This window comes from Thunnus thynnus, chromosome 5 (genome assembly GCF_963924715.1).
Source record: "Thunnus thynnus chromosome 5, fThuThy2.1, whole genome shotgun sequence".
Taxonomy (NCBI): Eukaryota; Metazoa; Chordata; class Actinopteri; order Scombriformes; family Scombridae; genus Thunnus; species Thunnus thynnus.
In genome coordinates, this window is record NC_089521.1 from 34,427,379 (window position 1) to 34,445,606 (window position 18,228).

The window sequence follows — 18,228 nt, forward strand, 5'->3', positions numbered from 1 at the left end:
GTATCAGTTATTATGAGATATAAAGGAAGGAAAGGTGATGTGAAGGAGAGAAGAAACAACCTGCAGCTCATCAAACTCTCCGTTCTTTCTTTAGAGGAGGAATAATGTTTCCTCCTCTTCTTATTTTCTTCCATCTGTTTGTTTTTTGCTTCATTTCCTTTTTGTTTTTTCTTCTGTTCGTCTCGTCCTCGGGGGGGACGGAGCAGCGTCTCTCTTTCTGGACGCTGCAGTTGATGAATGAAGTGATTATAAAATGGCCTCTCTCTGTTTTTTTTTTTTTTTTGGATAAATGAACGGCGCTGAGCAGCGGCAGACGGATCTGAGCGGCGATCGTTCATTAATCAGCGCGAGGACGCTGCGTCGCAGGTGTTCACTGATACCGGAGATTAATCCACTGTGTCTCCGTTCTGTTCGTTAGTGTGAAAGTCTGTTTTCTATATTTAACGCCTGGAAACACCTCCATCCATCCTGAGCTCTGATTGGTCAGAGACCTGCAGGTGAACGAGGTTTGATCCAACAAAAGTCTTTTAACTATCAAATCAAATCAAAACAACTTTATTGTTCTGCTTTGTTGCACAAAAGTAGAAATTAACATCAGAATCAGATCGTTTGATACAAAAAGTAAATAAAACATTTTACACTAAATGCAACTTAGTAAAAAACAAAAGAATGAATTACTGGAAATAAATTAAAATAATTTAAGACCAGTTTAATAAGTGAAGTGCAGGAATGTCCATTAATTACCAGATAAAAACTTACACTGTTTTTTGCATCATCTGACAAATAAACTAATAAAAAAAAACATGGTAACAGGTTCAAATAACATGAAACAGATGTGATACATATAGGATTTATCACCAAGAATAATTTGTGACCTCTGACCCTGGTTAGACTTTAAATGATTAATTATTAATTAAATAAAGCTCATAATAAATAGTGACATTCTTAATAACAACAGTATTTATATCACATAACAATCCATTTACATGTGTTGCACATGTGTGTGTATCTGTCCGTCTGTCTATGTGCACGTGATCAGTGATCACAGGTTTGGTTTTGTTTCAGCGAATGTTTCAACTTTTCATTAAATGTTTTCAGATCAGTTTATTAATATTAATCTTGTTATGAAACAAGATTAAAATGTATAAATGTAACTGTCGGTCGCTTCACTGCCAACTTTAAAAAATGTAATCATTGTTTAGATTTTTTTTATGGATCATTACAAAAAAAGCACTTTTCAATTTATGTAATTTTACCTTAAATTCAAACGTGTTGTGATTTGTAAACGTATTTAATGTGAAAACATTTCTAACATGTTGAGCAGATCCGTGTGTTCGACCTCCAGGAGCTACAGATGAAGATGAACATCTTCATCACTGAAGCTGCTGCAACAGACACATCGACATTTACAAGATACATATGAAGCAACTACTGATGCTCTGCAAATCAATATGTTACAGAGAGTTTAGTTTTATTTAAGTATGCAGCAAATCATAAATTAACTAAAAAAGTGTCATTTTTACGTTGGATATTTATTTCTTTATTTAAAGCTCTTTGTTTTTAACCTCTAAAAAAACACTTGAACCTTTCACTAACAACCTTTTCCTTTGTAGTGTCTCTAGTTTACATGCATTCACTCTGTAACCTGAACTATTACTGTCAGATTATTAATTTAATAATCCTCTTACTCTGATAAATTAATTAATTCTAGAGCGCGAGATCCATCCAGACATTTAGAGAGGAAGAAACAATCTGAATATCAAATGATTGGTCACATTTCTAAATAATAATAATTAATAATTACATACAAATAAATTGGATTTTACAGATGCAAAGATGTTAGAACCGATGCATCACTAGTTCAGCTCAGATTGTATCTGGTGCACTTGCATCGTGCAGCTGCATCGTGAACATTGATGCTGGTGATTCTTCCGTCACTAATAGCAACGTCTCTATCAGCAGGACGATGACATCATCAACACGTCACTGTTAATCAATAATGATGTTTGATGATGGTTGGGTTTAGTAAAGATGATGGTTTGGGGTTAAAATGATCACTTTAAGGTCAGAGAAACACGCGGTGGGTTAAAGTTACTACTTCCTTAAAGTTAGGCCACCTTCGGCGCCATGGCAACAATAATCAAGGTTGGAGGTTGGGTTAAAGCCTCCGTCCATCGACGTGTCCACATATATATATATATAAACGTCATGTGACCTGCATCACTGCTCCACCTCACAGTTACTATGACGACCGCTAACTGACAGCTGTCACTCAAACTAACTACAGACTGACGTTATGACCTGTTGTTGTTTTTATGAGGACAGACTCGTCCTAACATCGTCCCTGAATGTTTAAAACACAGACAGACACAAACATAATGCAACACAACTTTAACAACTTTAACAATAATACAATAATAATACAAACACACATCAATCTGTAATGAATATTAATACATAACATACAGCAGCTGATAGATGAATAAAGTAAAAGGTTAATCAGGCTCTTCATGAAGAGAAGCTTCTTGTTAATGGGGTCCATTCATGAATAATTCTGCCAGTAACATCTCTGAAACCAACATTACTGAACCATTATATTATGTAAACCAGTGGGACACAGATACTGGTCTGAAGACAGTAATCACACTCAGACCAATAATCAATTAATAACAATATAATTGAGAAAACCCAAATTATTGGAAAGGAAAAACACAGAAAACCAAGCTTTTAAATCTATAAGTCTTTAATTATGTGTGAATTTACATGAACTACATATCGAACCAATCACTGGTTTTGTGACCTTCGCTCCCAGTTACATGTCAGCGTGATGTTTCAGGTCTTGGTCGGACGTTTATCAGATTCTCTTTGAGTCGACGTGTTCGGTGTGATTCCTGGAAACAGCAGCGTTTACAGCCTCGCTGTGAGGCCGAGACGCTGCTGAGCTAAAGGAGGCGTTACGGAGAGAAGCGTGCGGCGTGCTCGCTCAGGAGGCGTCACGGAGCGACGGAGGAAAGAGGTGAATTAACTCGTGTGATGGCCGCTGTCGGCTTCCATTCTCGTCCTCAGCGGGAAGTCGGAGGAGCTGTGATTAGACTCCGTCCTCTTTGTTTCCTGCCGCTCTGCTCTCTGACACATCTCATCACATCTCGGGGGAATCTGAGCGCGCTCAGTGCTGCGCCATCGAGCCACAGGGAGAGAGGTGTTTAAATGATTTCATAACCAAACCTGGAGGATGAAACAACCACAGAGCAGCGGAGACATTAAAGGGCTTATTAACCACAACGAAACACAATCAGCAGAGTTCAGTGTTTCTGCTCCATCATGGTTTAACTTCTATTAAACTGACAGTGATGGAAGATGCTTTACTGCAGTAAAAGTACCAAAAAGTACCAATACAACAATGTAAAAAAGTCCTGCATGAAACATCCTACAACTATAGAAGTACATAAGTATTACGAGCTTGATGTAGTGGTTTGGTACCTCTGACTTGAACATTTATTGAAATGAAAGCATGTGAGAAGTTTAGAGGGAAAAACACTGCTTTTTGTAAGATGTCAAAAGCCAAAAAGGTTGGAAACCTGAAGTCTAAAACAGCCACACAGTTAAATGATTTCATCCCCATTCAAGTGCAGAAGTGTCAGCAACATCCGGGTTGTTTCTTTACAGTCGGTAGCAGATTGTTTGGCTTCATGCATCACTGAACAACCTTCATGAGAATGAACAGGACGCCATCTTTGAGTCCCGTGTGAGTTCTCATTAATACAACCGTGGTTTTACATGTTTCATACATGTTTAGTTGATGAAGTCCAGACTCAGTCCCACCTCCTTCTATCACAGTTGATCATCATCACCTGATTAATCGCAATAAACCCAGAAAAACCTGCTCAAAATATGATCAATTCACAAGTCAGAAGAGAAACTTCACTTCAATAAATCAGCAAATCTGCAGCTAACACATCAGCTACGTCTGAAGACAGAAGAAGGAGAAGTCAGAGAGAGGAAGAAAGGATCAGAATCTTTCAGGAGCTACAATCTATCAGGATTTATCTGGATCTAAATAACATTGAATAACGTTAGCTAACAGTAGTCAGGACAGAGCTCAAACCTAGCAAGTTACCGTTAGCTTAGAGTTAGCTTTTTGCCCAGCTAGCTCTAGGTTAGCTTCTAGGCTAACAGGATGGATTGGTGAACAGAGACAGAGTTTGAGTTGTTGGAAGGTAATAAGCTAGCAGTTCCCCCCCACCTGCAGTCTTTGTGCTAAGCTAGGCTAAACATGTCCGTCCTAGAAATATCCATCTGAACATCTGACAGAAAAAATGTCCGAATCTTCCTTTAACAAGCTTTATTATAACTATTCTTTAAACTTAATGTAAACCTAAATCCTAAAAATAACCATCAGGAGCCTTTGAAGTATTTCTACAGTCTGGAGAATCTTGATGGAGAATTTAATTAAAGATCCTGGCTGAGAGGAGCTGCTGCTGTTTGTTGGACAGGAAATTGGTTTGATAATTGGGGGCTAACAGGCGATCACCATCCTAGCGCTGCTCCGCCGCTGCGGAGGGAGCGAGCAGATTACCTGCTGATGTATTACACCCCCCCCTGTACAGCCGGCCGCACCGAGCCTCATTTAGTGGCGGGAACAGAGGGAGCGATCGTGTCGGTGAAATGTCGCCTAGAAAGCAGGAAGTCCCTCCGAGTGAAGAATTAATTTTCAAATGAGGTGACAGAAACAGACTCCAACAGAGAGGACACGGCTCTAAAGACACCATCAGGCCCAAATTATCTCTATATATATCTATTCTATGTTATATTATCTTTCACTACATCATGTCCTGCTGTGTTATGTGATATGTAAATCCTGCTTTATTACTTCACGTCATGTTAAACTGCGTTACAACACTCTGATTACCTCGCTGTATGGCATTATGTTGCATCACGTCACACTGTATGACGGTATGTTAACGTATGTCACGTCCAGCTCGGTGACGTTACAGAACGTCACGTCATCTCGAACACGTCTGAAGTCAGATTTCAAACCAAATGTGTCCAAATTTTAAACGAGATTTCATAAATTCTGATGCAGCTTCACATTGTGACTGAATGGAAATGATTAAAGTGTTAAAAATGTTTAATAATTAATTTTACGTGTGATAAAGGTTCACGGAGGAGATAACAGATAATTAAAACATAAGGATGCACTTTTTTTAATTTGTGCATAAAAAAAACATGATCAACCACGAACCTTTATAACAGATAAAATAAAGTCTGTCAGCAAGAAAGGTTTTTAATCGTTAATCACATGTTGAGGCTGCATCAGGTAGAAACTATAGTTTAATATCAGATTTATTTACATAATTACTGCTTTATAATTAATAATTTCTACAGTTTAGAAGACATTTTAATCATAAATAAATACATAATATTAACACATTCTGACAGTAGATGTGTGTTCAGTGTCGGAGCAGTTTGCAGGTAGTTTGTCACATGATTCAGAGAGGAAACACTGCTCTGCTGGCAGTAACGGTACATATATGTGCAGATACAAACTGCCGCCGTCATCAGAAACGGAGGAAAGGACGTTTCATTTCTTTAAAATCACTTTTCCTTGTTTCCTTCTCTCCTCACGTCTTCGCTGTCACATCCTGCCTTTCTGGACTTTCTGTTTGTGTTTTGGGATTTTTAGTTCCTGCCTTATTTTGAAATGTCTCATCTCTTTGTGTTTTGCTACCTTTACTTCCTGTCTTTTCCCGCCTTTGTCGATTGCCTCGCCGGTGTTCATTTTGTAATCAGAAGCTGCGTATTTAAAGTCCAGTTTTCAGTTCAGTCTTTGTTTCTGTTGTAATCACATGCTAAATATGTTCTAACATTATTTAAGCTCATTCATAGTTCATGTAAAGTTCAAGTTTATTTTGAAGAGGATTAAAGGTGAACTTTACTAAGGTTATGTTTATATTTGCTGTTGTTTTGTTCTCGGATGTTTGAATTCAGGAACATATTGTAGATTGTGCTGTAAGATAGTTTTAATGTACACGAGTTTAATGTGTCATGTGACAGCGGTTAGTAACATGTGTTACAGTTTGGAATACGAAATATAAAGTCATTCAGCGTTTTCCCGCCTCCTGTGAAACACGAGTCAGAACTTTCAGATTAAATGTCCTTGAAACGTAAAACAGCCTCTATTCATGTTCTGTTCATGACGTTAGCAGACGGATAAGAATACTACATTACCCATGAGCCTCTGCTGCTGCTCTGAATAAGAAGCCATAGGCGTGAAACGGAGCGCAATGAACTCAAAACACTTCGACAAAACATGTCACCATGGTTACTTAATCCACTCGAAGCGTCATGATCTTTAGTTTCTGCTCGCAGTCGTTGGCGCATGTGACTGAATTTTAAGCTCTGTGATTGGCTGTTTCTTGCTGAAATGCATCTTTCGTTCTGATGATTTAACCAGAAGAGTTTAAACTTAGAGTTGCAGTTCATGGTCCGACTTTCTAAATAAGGATTTTATTTTTCACGCTCTGGAAACAAGCGATGCACAAATGTTAGCTACTTTAATAACTTATAATAATAACTTGATTTCATACAAAGATTACAGCTCAGTGTAAAGAGAGTACAGCAGCACAAAGTCAGAAAAAAATCAATAAAAAACAGATGAAGAAGAAAAGAAAAACAAGCAGATTAAACCAGAATGTTTGAATAAAATCATAAAAGGTAAAAAGACCAGCAGCAGCAGACGAGCTGAAGCTACGTGGGAGACGCTAAACTGTCTGTGATGTCGGCTAACCTGTTAGCTTCTACTGTAGCGACATGTGTCACATCAAACTTAGTGAAATATTGTGACATTAGTGTTTTATTATTGTGACTCAGTATGAGAGCAGCAGGTGAGCCGACTGTCAATCACAGCTGTCAATCAACGCCCCACACGGCAGACGTCAAAGCTGCTGTGAGTCTTTAAATCTCATTAACGGAGAAATAATTTCCATTTATCAGACGGTCTGGATTCAGAGACTGAGACCAGAATGACTCCGTGGTTTTGAATGTGAGTCAGTCGGACGTTGTGTCTGCTGGTTGGAGGGAAACATGGATGTAATTAAAGGAATTAGCACGAACGCTCTCCCTCCTCTCCTCATCCTCCTCCTCCTCTTTATCATCCTTCCTCTCTCTCTCTGTCTCTCTCTCTCTCTCTCTCTCTCTCTCTCTCTCTCTCTCTCTCTCTGTGGGCCAATCAGAGAGACACAATATGCAAATGTCCTATTTCTTTATAAATAGCAGAATGTGTGATGAAGAGGAGGTGAGAACAGTAAACAGAATCAGTCCTCTGACGTCATAATGAGGATGATATACGGGCGTAATGATGTAATATTTTGTCAGCATTTCAAGAAAAAGACATGTTATGAGAATAAAGTCACAATTTCAAGAACAAAAGTTGAATTAAAGTTGTAAGTTTATGGAGGAAAAGTGTAAAAATTTGAGTCTTAATTTTAAAAGCAAAAAAAAGTCACATGACAACTTTTTTCTCAACACGAGTCTCTTTCATATAAACCTCTTCTTCTTCTTCTTCTTCTTCTTCTTCTTCTTCTCTCTGTTTCAGCGTCTCGTTCATAAAACCAGATGTTCATCTGCTGATGTTCGAGTTCATGATCAGCAATAATCATATCAGATATTGATGACGTGTTCTTTGGTTTGTAAACACTCACAATATTTATTTATGATGAAGAGAAACTTTCATCCAGCAGCGAATCAACGATCAACAAAACAAAACAAAACAAAATATGATGAAACTAATAAACTCACCTGCTGCTTCTCTTCTTCTCTTCTCCTCTTCCTCCCCGCACCCCTCCTCTTCTTCCTCCTGCACTTCTTCCCTTCTTTCTCCCCCTCTTCTTGCTTCTCCCACTCCTCTTTTTCTTCCTCTTCCTCCACCTCCTCCTCCTCTTCCTCCTCCTCCTCTTCCTCCACCTCCTCCTACTCTTCATCCTCTTCCTCTTCCTCCCCCTCCTCTTTTTCTTCCTCTTCCTCCTCTTCCTCCCCTTCCTCCTCCTCCTCCTCAGTTGGTATCGTCAGTAGTCGTCAGTGGTGTGCGATGAGTCCGTGTTTGGATGATGAAGGTTGTGACCTCCTGGTCAGTCAGTCGGGCTGGACCTGCACGCAACCAGGAGGCCGAGTGAAGACCACCACGGTGAGAACCTGAACCAGAACCTGAACCTGAACCAGAACCAGAACCTGAACCTGTGCTGCCAGTCACATGTGACTGTCATGTGACTGTCATGTGACGTCCTGCTGGTTTATGCTTTATATTGATCCCTCGGTGTGATGATGATGATGATGAAGTGATGATGATGATGATGATGATGATGATAAGATGATGATGATGATGATAAGATGATGATGATGATGATGATGATGTGATGATGATGTGATGATGATGAAGTGATAATGATGATGTGATGATGATGACGATGATGGTGATGATGATGATGTGATGATGATGACGATGATGGTGATGATGATGATGAAGTGATGATGATGATGTGATGATGATGATGACGATGATGTTGATGATGATGATGTGATGATGATGATGATGTGATGATGATGATGAAGTGATGATGATGATGTGATGATGATGAAGTGATGTGATGATGATGATGATGATGAAGTGATGATGTGATGATGATGATGATGATGATGATGATGTGACTAAATGTGATTTAAGCCGTAACAGGAAGTTATTTGGTCATAAGTTTATATTTTTATACACATGACAAACAAATTATTGATTAATGATAAAAACTTGAATCATCAGTTTTCTGTTAATATCTTGTAGAAGGTCAGAAAATAAAACTTTCAGGGAAGTTAAAGAATTTAATATTTTTTTCATATTTATTTATTTTTCTGTTTATTTATTTATTTTTTTAAATAATTATTTATTAATGTATTTCAGGTTTAAATAGTTTTATTTTGTAATCTTTTTTGAATTATTCAGTTTTCTTTCCTTTTTATTTATTTATTAATTTCTCACATTATATATTTATTTAATTTTATTTCTTTTTAGTTGTTTTCATTATTTTTTCTTCTTTCTTGTAATAAATCATTTTTCCATTTTTAAAACATATTTTCCTGTTTTTTTTGTTACGATGGTTTATGGTGAGTGAGTTTACCTTGTCACAGGTGGAGAATGTTTATTAGTGCAGGTTGAGGATGATGATGATGGTGAACATTCACGCTGGTGTTTACATGAAACTTTATACTTTATTCTTCTCAAACATCAGATATAAACATAAACATCTCTAATGAGACAAACTACAAGTTAATGTTTCTCTATCAGTCAGAGGACCAAAATACTACAAAATACTACTATTACTGCAATACTTTAACTACATCAAGCTCATAATACTTATGTACTTTTACTGCAGTAAAGGATGTGAATATTTCTTTCACACCGTCTGAGTCTTTATGTTTTAAATCAACTGGGATTACAAGCTAAAATGAAAGTCCTTCGTTCTGTCCGTCTGTTTAGTTTCAAAGATCTAATTTTAAGCTTCTAATAACGTAATAACACCTTCTAACAAGGACGCTATTGGCCCTTATTAAAATCACAGCCTGTGTGTGTGTGTGTGTGTGTGTTGATTGAATAATTGCTACCCATGAGCACTCTCTTCTCCATCTGTCACTCGTCACAGCAGCTGATTAACAGCAGCAGATACATCACCACATCAACCAAACCTCCTTCAGGATTTGTTGATTTTTGCTTCTAATTGTTTGTTTAGCTGTTTGTCTGATGATTATCTGCTGTCAATCATCTGCTTTCTTTGTTTCATTACTGTCTGTTTAAAACCTTCAGACAGCTGCAGACTGTAGTTGGTTGCTGAGCTGTTTGCACAGGACCAGCATGGACCAGCAGGGACCTCCAGTAATTCATGATAATTGCAGAGGTCGTCTGTGATCTTAATCCTGTGCAAATCTGCCTGCATGTCTGTAATTTGTAAATCAATCAATTACCATATTTCACCTCAACACAGAGGTCATGTGATAATGTTAGTCCAGTGCTGATCGGCATTTCTGTGATTTGTTGTTGGATGTTAAACAAAACCTTGACATTCTTAATCATATCCGAGGGGATAATGTCAGTAAATTCAAGTAAAATACAGACTTTGCTTGTCCAGAGTGAATCTAAACCACGTAATACTAGTCCTGAGTGAAAAGGGCTTCAGACGTGTTCGTAGGAAACTTCTTGTCCTGAAGCTCTCAGAGAAATTCACAGTGTAGTACGAAGTCAGGAGGTTGTGATATGTGGCACAAAAAGGCAACACGACTGTATTTATGCAGCACATTTCATAGCAGGGCAATTAAAAAGTGCTTTACAGAAAATAAATGAATATATCAGCAAGAACAGATAAACATTATTAAATAAAAACAGCAGCATGGGGGTAATAAAATAACTATTAAAGCAAATCAGATTAAAATTAAAGCTGCGAGCAGCGTTGGTCGGGACCTCGCACTCTGGCCTGTCGGGATCATTTTGCTTTTTAAGAGGGATATTTCTTACAAGTGTGGTGTGCTTTTATTTTGAAAGTGTATACTGTCAGGTGTGTAGAGACAATAAGTAACTGCAGCTGGACACAGAAAAATACTCATATATTTGAATGGAGAGTGTGAGCGAACCCACACCTTTTTGAACATTTACTGCTTCCACATAGTTTTAGATACAAACTTCATTTGAACTTTAAATGAGTCACGAGACTTTGACCTACAAATCTTGAATTTACATGTTTTTTCTATCTTTTATTGTTTTTGAGATATTAGAGTGTGAGTTTTAAAGTCCTTCTTGCTCCTCCTGTGATTTTATAATGAGTGTGTATTGCGGAGTGTTTCACAGCACTGAGGGAGTGACATCACCAGGAGCAGTTGGAGAGGAGGATTTTAGAGTACGGACTTCCTGTTGGATTTAGGTCAGGGGTGTCAGTGTATGATTTGTAGGTCTTGATGAGACGAATAATTGAGTTTTGGTTTGATCTCTCTACGACATTCCTACGGGCCGTGGCGGCCATTTTAGTTACATAGGTGGCGCTAGAGAGCACATTTTGGCACTTTGGGGATTAATTTTTACATTTTATCAAATTTTTCACCAGACCTGATGTGCGTGCCAAATTTGGTGATTTTTTGAGCATGTTTAGGGGGTCAAAATTAGGGTTTAAGTGGCGTAATAATAAAGAAACAAACAAACAAACAAAAAACAATAGGGTCCTTACCCTTACTGTTTTACAGTAGTCCTCTGCCTTTTGGGCTTAGTCCCTAATTATTTAAAAACTAGTAATGAAGGTAGGTAAAGTGACTGTACATCTGTCTGAGTTAGTGCTCAGTCAAAGTCAAACAGGTGAGCTTTAACTTTGATTTAAATGTTTCTGCAAAGCTGTAAACAGAACCGCGTTCCTGCACATGCTCAGTGGCGTCTGCTTTACACAGAACTGCTCTCCTGAGACTGAAAACATGATGCTGTTATTAACAAACTAACGTGACCGAACTCTTCATGATGAAGGAACATGAGGTCTACACACACAATACTTGTTAGTAGATCAGTTCATTGTTAGTTTGGATCCAAACATGAGATTTATTGATAATAAGAAAAATATATAAAATCCCCAGAATGATCCTTTAAGCTGTCAGGTTGACCAGGTGTCTGTTTCCTCCGGCAGCGTCCTGCATCACCACACTGATCCCTTCTTCCTTTTCCTTTCCTTGCGTTCCGGTTGGACGGTTTGAGACGAGTCAGTTCACTCTCTGAATAACGAAGTCTGTCAAACACGTCACAGGACGGTTAGAACGCCTCCCTCCTCTCTCTGCCCCCCGGTCGGAGAGTTTCTCCTCCGTTGGGAACTTGTAGTTTTAAAGACGGACAGCGGAGCGAGGAGACGCTGCTGTCCTTCATGAAACTCAGAGGCAGATCGCTGGAGCGTCTCCTCTCGTCTTCCTCTCCTGAGGAAACAGACGGAAAGAAACACTGAAATCACACATGTAGAGATTTAGTCTTTTTCTGTCCTCCAGAACTCTGCTCACCGTGACCCTGAATGCATGAGAGGAAGTGATACGAGTTATTGAAACCCAACAAAAGATTACAATAAAGCAGCCTGTAAAATAATAAACTTTCTACACGGTGGCTGAGAGAGCTCTGCACCTGAAAAGATCTTCACCATGTTGACAGCAGAACGACACGTTTCAGAGACTGTCCTCGCCACAAAAACAGGATCATTTATTCATTTATGGCATGTGTGCTAAAACCACACGTTTATGTTCAAGGAGAAAATCAGCTGATGTTCGTATAGAGCCACAGAGTCCATGTCGGGAGGTGCTCGGGGTGGATGGATGAGTCAACTGTGAGTCAGCATTGTTTCACTGACAAAGAGCACGCCATTTGTACGGTACACACAAAATAGTTTATTTGGTTTGACGGCTGGATTTGAAGGAGATGAACGGGGGTCAAGTGGATCTTGATGAGTCTGGAGGCGTTAAGGAACCAGGGGAGAGACTCAGGGTGGGGGTACATCTCAATCAGCTTCGGCTTCATCATCTAACTGTGTAGGAAGCGAGTGACAGTGGGCTGGTGTTTATACTGCTGGGTTAATGAAGAGGAGGTTACTGAGGTTACTGGAATCTGAACCGACAGGAGAGATAATACATGGTAACAAAAACCATGACCACGATCGTCCCCTAACCTTAACCACGTGGTTATGACAACCAAGGTCTCCTAACCTTAAAGGGTTCATATTCTGCTTTTAGTGGTTTTCTGTTATTTACATCCTGTTCTGATGCCGGATGTTAAACATGGTCAAAGTTCCAAAACTTGAGGTGAATGTATGAAGAGATGCTGCCTGCAAGTCAAAAGTCAGGGCTTCAACCTGCTCTGAACGCTTCCTTTGTAACCGTTTTTTCTATATTGCCGATGAGCTGACGCCCTAGCCTTGGTTGCCAAGGTGGTTGCTAAGGTGGTTGCTACGGTGTTTCCATGTGTTGTCCAGCTCCAACATGTACGGATGGATTTGAGAAGTTGACATTTGGAGTAAAGAAGGAGAAAAAGAAGTGAAATCCTGCTACTATAGTTTGTTTACGTAGCCTCCGGAGCCGGAGGAAGCTTCCTGAAGCTGACCAATCAGAACAGAGTGGGCTCATCAGGAGGCGGGTCTTAAAGAGACAGGAGCTAAAACGGCCTGTTTCAGACAGAGGCTGAACTGAGGGGCTGCATAAAGGACCAGTAGAAGATAAATAAGGAGTTTTTAACTGGAAATCATGCAAAGATATTCCAGTAGAGCCCCAGAATATAAATATAGAGCTGGACATCTGGATTTCATCTGAACCAAAAGCACGAAGAGGGAATTTGATGCTTAAAAAGACTGTAAATGTGTCAGATATCCACTTGATATGACTAACTCAGACTGATGAAGCCTCATAGAAGCTTCACAGAGACTTTTAAATGACTGTGTGGACACACTGTGGATTTTGGTCTCCATCACTTCCATTGAAAAAAAAACATTTGAAGGATCTTTTAATATCCAGTATGAACAGGAGGAATGATTACAGACACCTGACTGCTGGTTATAGACACACTGGAAACACTGGGAACCTCCTTTAAGGCATAAATAGAAAACCCTAAAACCTGCCTGACACCATGATGTCATGACCTCTCTACAACATGGAGCCAGATCTCGACTAACTGATCTAACTGGAAGCTGAGGATGCTGGGAGAAGATGTGCGCCTCCCACGTCTTCATGTCTTAATTTAGTTGAAAGATGGCAGCGTGTTGTTGCATCTGCCACCTCTGGCTCTGCGCTGAATATACTGACGAGAAAATCTCATTTTTGTAAAAAAAAAAAAAAAAAAAAAAGGAGCTTCATACAAACAAGCTGCTAATGAAGGACAGCAGATCTGATTCCCTCGCTGTGAGGCAAATGAAACGACAGAGACGCAGCGCCGAGTGGGCGGACCGACACGCAACACTACTGTGTTTACACGAGGAGAGGAGTCAGCGTTCATTAAAACTCAGAGAGCCGGATCAGAGGAACAAACGACGTTCAATCAGCCCCGAGGAGGTTTTACAGGCTTACAGAGACGCACAGACGGTGTAGAGGAGTTAATTGGTGATGTACAATCAGTCTGGATGAGGTTTGAAACAGACTGACAGTGCTGATGGAGACGCTTTAAAGGATCCAGCTGTTGTTACATATGGATCCTTTATGCTCTGATGAAAGCTCTCATCTTCCTCTTAAAGGGAAAAACACTTTTTAACATTGAGCTTCATGTAAGAACCATTTCTCTCTTATTCTAAACCTCTTTTAAAGGATCAGTCTGCTGATTTTCTATGTTTTTTTTCTTCTTCTCAGATCAATAAATCTGATGTTTGGATTCAAACCGACAATGAACTGATCTACTAACAAGTATTGTGTGTGTATCAAAGCTGATATATCTGATTCCTCCGTTGTTGTCCAGAAACTATTAAAAGACTAATAACAGCATCAAAAGTGTCATTTCTGTTTACAGTAAACAGTCTCAGTCTCTTTTTATGCTCATCGTATTGATCAGACTCTGAAACAGACATCGTAGTGCAGCAGTGTGGCTACTAGGGGTGTGTCTGAATACAAATACATTATACGGCAAAGCACAAATAGTGTTTGTTTGTTTTTCCGAATATTTGTTTCATACAAATATTTTAAACACGATTTGTTTTCAGGAAGACAAAAAAAACATGTTAAACACCAGCGAGCAGGTCGGTTACATCACTATCTCAGTGTTTCTCCTCTGCTCCGCTGTGACGTCTATCAGCAGGTCTCAGTGAGGGGAGTCACATCCACCTGCTACATGACGCACATTTCCTGATTTAGACATCAGTCCTGGAGTTGGGAGTGTTCCCCAGAGATAAAGCTGAACTACTGACACACGCTTCATGAACACTTATTGTAACACTTTAATTTTCTAAAATTAAAAGCTTAATAAAAACAAAAACAGGATTTTTAAGCCTTTTTCCACTTTTATTTGAATACAAATAATTTTGCTGCCTCAAAAAATACAGATACAAATACAGATACTGATACAGATACTGATACAGACACTGAGCTCTCTGTACATTCGTAGTGGCTCAGCAGCAGACGTCTACAACAGGAAGAAGTTATTCAGTAAAACTAGAAACAGTTACTTTCTGGAAGACACTGAGATGATAAAAAACACTTAATGAAATTAACATTTGTGCTCCGTGTGAGTCAGTGGTGAACTGTGACTGCAACACTTTAACCAACCATGACGTAAAGTAAACAACAACAGGCATAATAATCATTTTAACCTCAGGCATCTTCTCTGTATTCAAACAAACAAGTCACAAAAAAACACTGAGATCATTTCAAATGAACAACGTACAAAGACACAACTGGAAATATGAAACTTGCCACCAGAATATAAATGATCCTTGTAGTCTTTATGTCTCGGTGTCAGGATGAAGTGACTGAGGCTGATAACTCTGTTTTCATGGTTTAACCTTTTCATTTCTGAAGCAAACTTGATAGAAAATGAGGCTAACATTAGAGGAGATGTAATTATTAAATGAAAGAGATGAAATATAACATTTAAAATCCTTCTCTGAAGGCTCTAAGGGTCCTCTGGTGGGACATATGGTCGTCAGGAACAATGTTTAGTACACGAAGCTCATACCTGCTTTTTCCTTCTGTGTAAAACGTGTTTGTTTTTTTTCTCCACACGACATTCAGTCTGTTGTTTGCAGCAATAATTTATTTCTCTTTGGAAAATGTATGTCAAACCGGAAGTTGTGTACATTGTTTTATTGTGTGTCATGTGATCCCATGAGAGATGAACCACTTTGATGGTGTGACATGAAAATAAAATAAGAAAACACTTTATTCATACAGAGCAGCTGGGCAGCCAATTAAAATCAACGATAATAATATCTAATAAGTTTATCGGTGAAGATATGAACTGACGGCGTCTCGTAAACAAACTGTTAAACTGAGTTGTGTTTAAACCTGCTGAGTTACGTCAGGATGAGCTGATGAACATTATATATATATATATATATATATATATATATATATATATGTATATGTATATGTATATATATATATATATATGTATATACCGTATCATTGATCAGACTTTAGTCTGAAGAGAAGCTGAAGTCTCTCCTGTGTGTTTCAGAGCCTCTGAGAATATTACAAACAGCTTCATAGATCTTTAATATTTGAAGGAGCCAAAACTTTACAATATTAATGAAACAATTTCTGTCTTGTTTTTGCTTTGGAAGTGAAATAAATGGAGTTTAGAGAAGAAATGATGATACTGAGACGTGTTTCAGCTCGTTTCTTTATAATATTTGTCCTGCAGAACTCGGCGTCTCCTCAGAGCTTCTGATGTTTGTTTGTTTGTTTGTTTGTTTGAAATTAAAATGAGTTTGTTAACGAGCTGCAGACACTAATGTTGTGTTATTAACGCTGGCTGCTGATTGGTTGGTTTTGACACTTTTATTTTAATACATTTTGTAATTTTGAAAACTGAATTATTGTTGCAGCTCAGGTTGACGTCTTCATCATCATCATCATCATCATCATTATTATTAAACAGGAAACAGTGAGTTTGATGTGGAAGAAAACATTATTCAGTCTGACACCTACTCCTTCTTATTATTATTATTCTTCTCCTCCTTCCTCTTCTCCTCATTCTTCTCCTCCTTCTCCTTCTCCTGCTGTTCACTGTTTGGTAGCCAGAGTTCAGTTTATTCTAATCGAGGGTTCATACAGTTATGAAATGGAGCAAATATAAATATTTTTTACATTATTTTGCATATTATGAAGATAAATTTTATATTATTATTATTATTATAAATAGCCATAGCTGTCTAGTTTGTGTTAGCAGGCACATCAGAGACCCAAATATACACACAAGCACTGAAAAAGTGAGTTTTTAGTGATATTGTCCCTTTAGATCATGTGTCAGTATTAGAGCAGACAGATACTGTAACACAGTGTTCTGTCTGGTCTGACGTCACTGTTGAAGAGATTCTCCCACAATCTAATGAGAACAATATATAATATATTATCCAAAATAATATATTTTTGTTTTATATAAGACTGTTGCCTAAACTGCCTTTATTAAGAACAGTAAAATGATGTGGAGAGACACAGCAGTAACAGACATAAATGAAACACATTAATATACATTTTCAAGTTGATGTGAAACACACCCGTTCAGCAAAAGTAGCCTCAGGCGTCCGGCGCTCGACGCTACGCAGCACACAGTCATTCATTGACCAGACTGCTGCTGCTGCTGCTGCTCACAGAACAACTTCTACCCCTCCTTCCCCTCAGAGAGGAGACGCTACAACATACATCCTCAACAAACAGAGCTCTCCCAAAAACAACTGCAGCAGCAAATACGTTTTGTTAGAAACGTAACGCTGCTGAATGATGTTTTCTCTCAACATAATGAGAAAATGTTAATTAACGTATTTGTCAAGTTGCAGAAATGTTGAAGGTCTGAGTGAAATGTTCAGACACAACGTACCTGGTTGTTATTTTCCATCAGAGTCTCAGATGTTGCAGTAAAACATCAGCAGGTAGAAACTGCAGCAGAATGAAAGTGTTTGTGTTCAGACTCTGATGAAAGATCCTGGTCTCTGTTTAATACAACAGCAGCACCAAACCTGAACACACACAGGACTCCACCCCGACCTCTGACCTCTGACCCCCGACCTCCCACTGCAGAGACACATAGAGACGTTACTGTGAACATCATCCAGGCAGAGACGATGTTTGTTAACTCAACATCACTGTGAAACACTTTAGTTGTATACAATCAATAATCATAAATAATTAAAGATAGAAATTCATAATAAAAATATGTCAAATATATTTTAAGTGAATGAAAAGCACTAACAGCTAATGTACTGTAATAATATTAATAATAACTTTATTTATACAGCACCTTTCAAAAACAAAGTCACAAAGTTACAATAAAAACAGATAGTAAATAAGATCCAAAACAAAGATACAGACAAGATACAATAAATTAAATATTACAACAAATATCATCAGTTCAGAAAAAGCCATATGGTAAAAGTTGGTCTTAAGAAGAGATTTAAAAGAAGCCTGAGATCTCCAGGCAGGGAGCTCCACTGCTGAGGAGTTAACAGATGACAGATATAAACTGGAGTTTGACCATTCAGGGTTTTA

General features: G+C 38.5%; 1 protein-coding gene across 2 annotated transcripts in view; it reads left to right on the plus strand.

The window, feature by feature from the left end:
* The window catches only part of LOC137183696 (chemokine-like protein TAFA-5), a 53,576-nt gene that overhangs the window by 24,439 nt on the left and 10,909 nt on the right, over positions 1–18,228 (plus strand). Inside the window, exon 3 of one of the 2 annotated variants that reach the window (XM_067590934.1) lies at positions 8,055–8,182. In XM_067590934.1, the coding sequence (XP_067447035.1) occupies positions 8,055–8,182 (128 nt within the window). Of the gene's footprint in view, positions 1–8,054; positions 8,419–18,228 lie in introns of those variants that run through there. The other variant, XM_067590933.1, reaches the window with a different exon arrangement.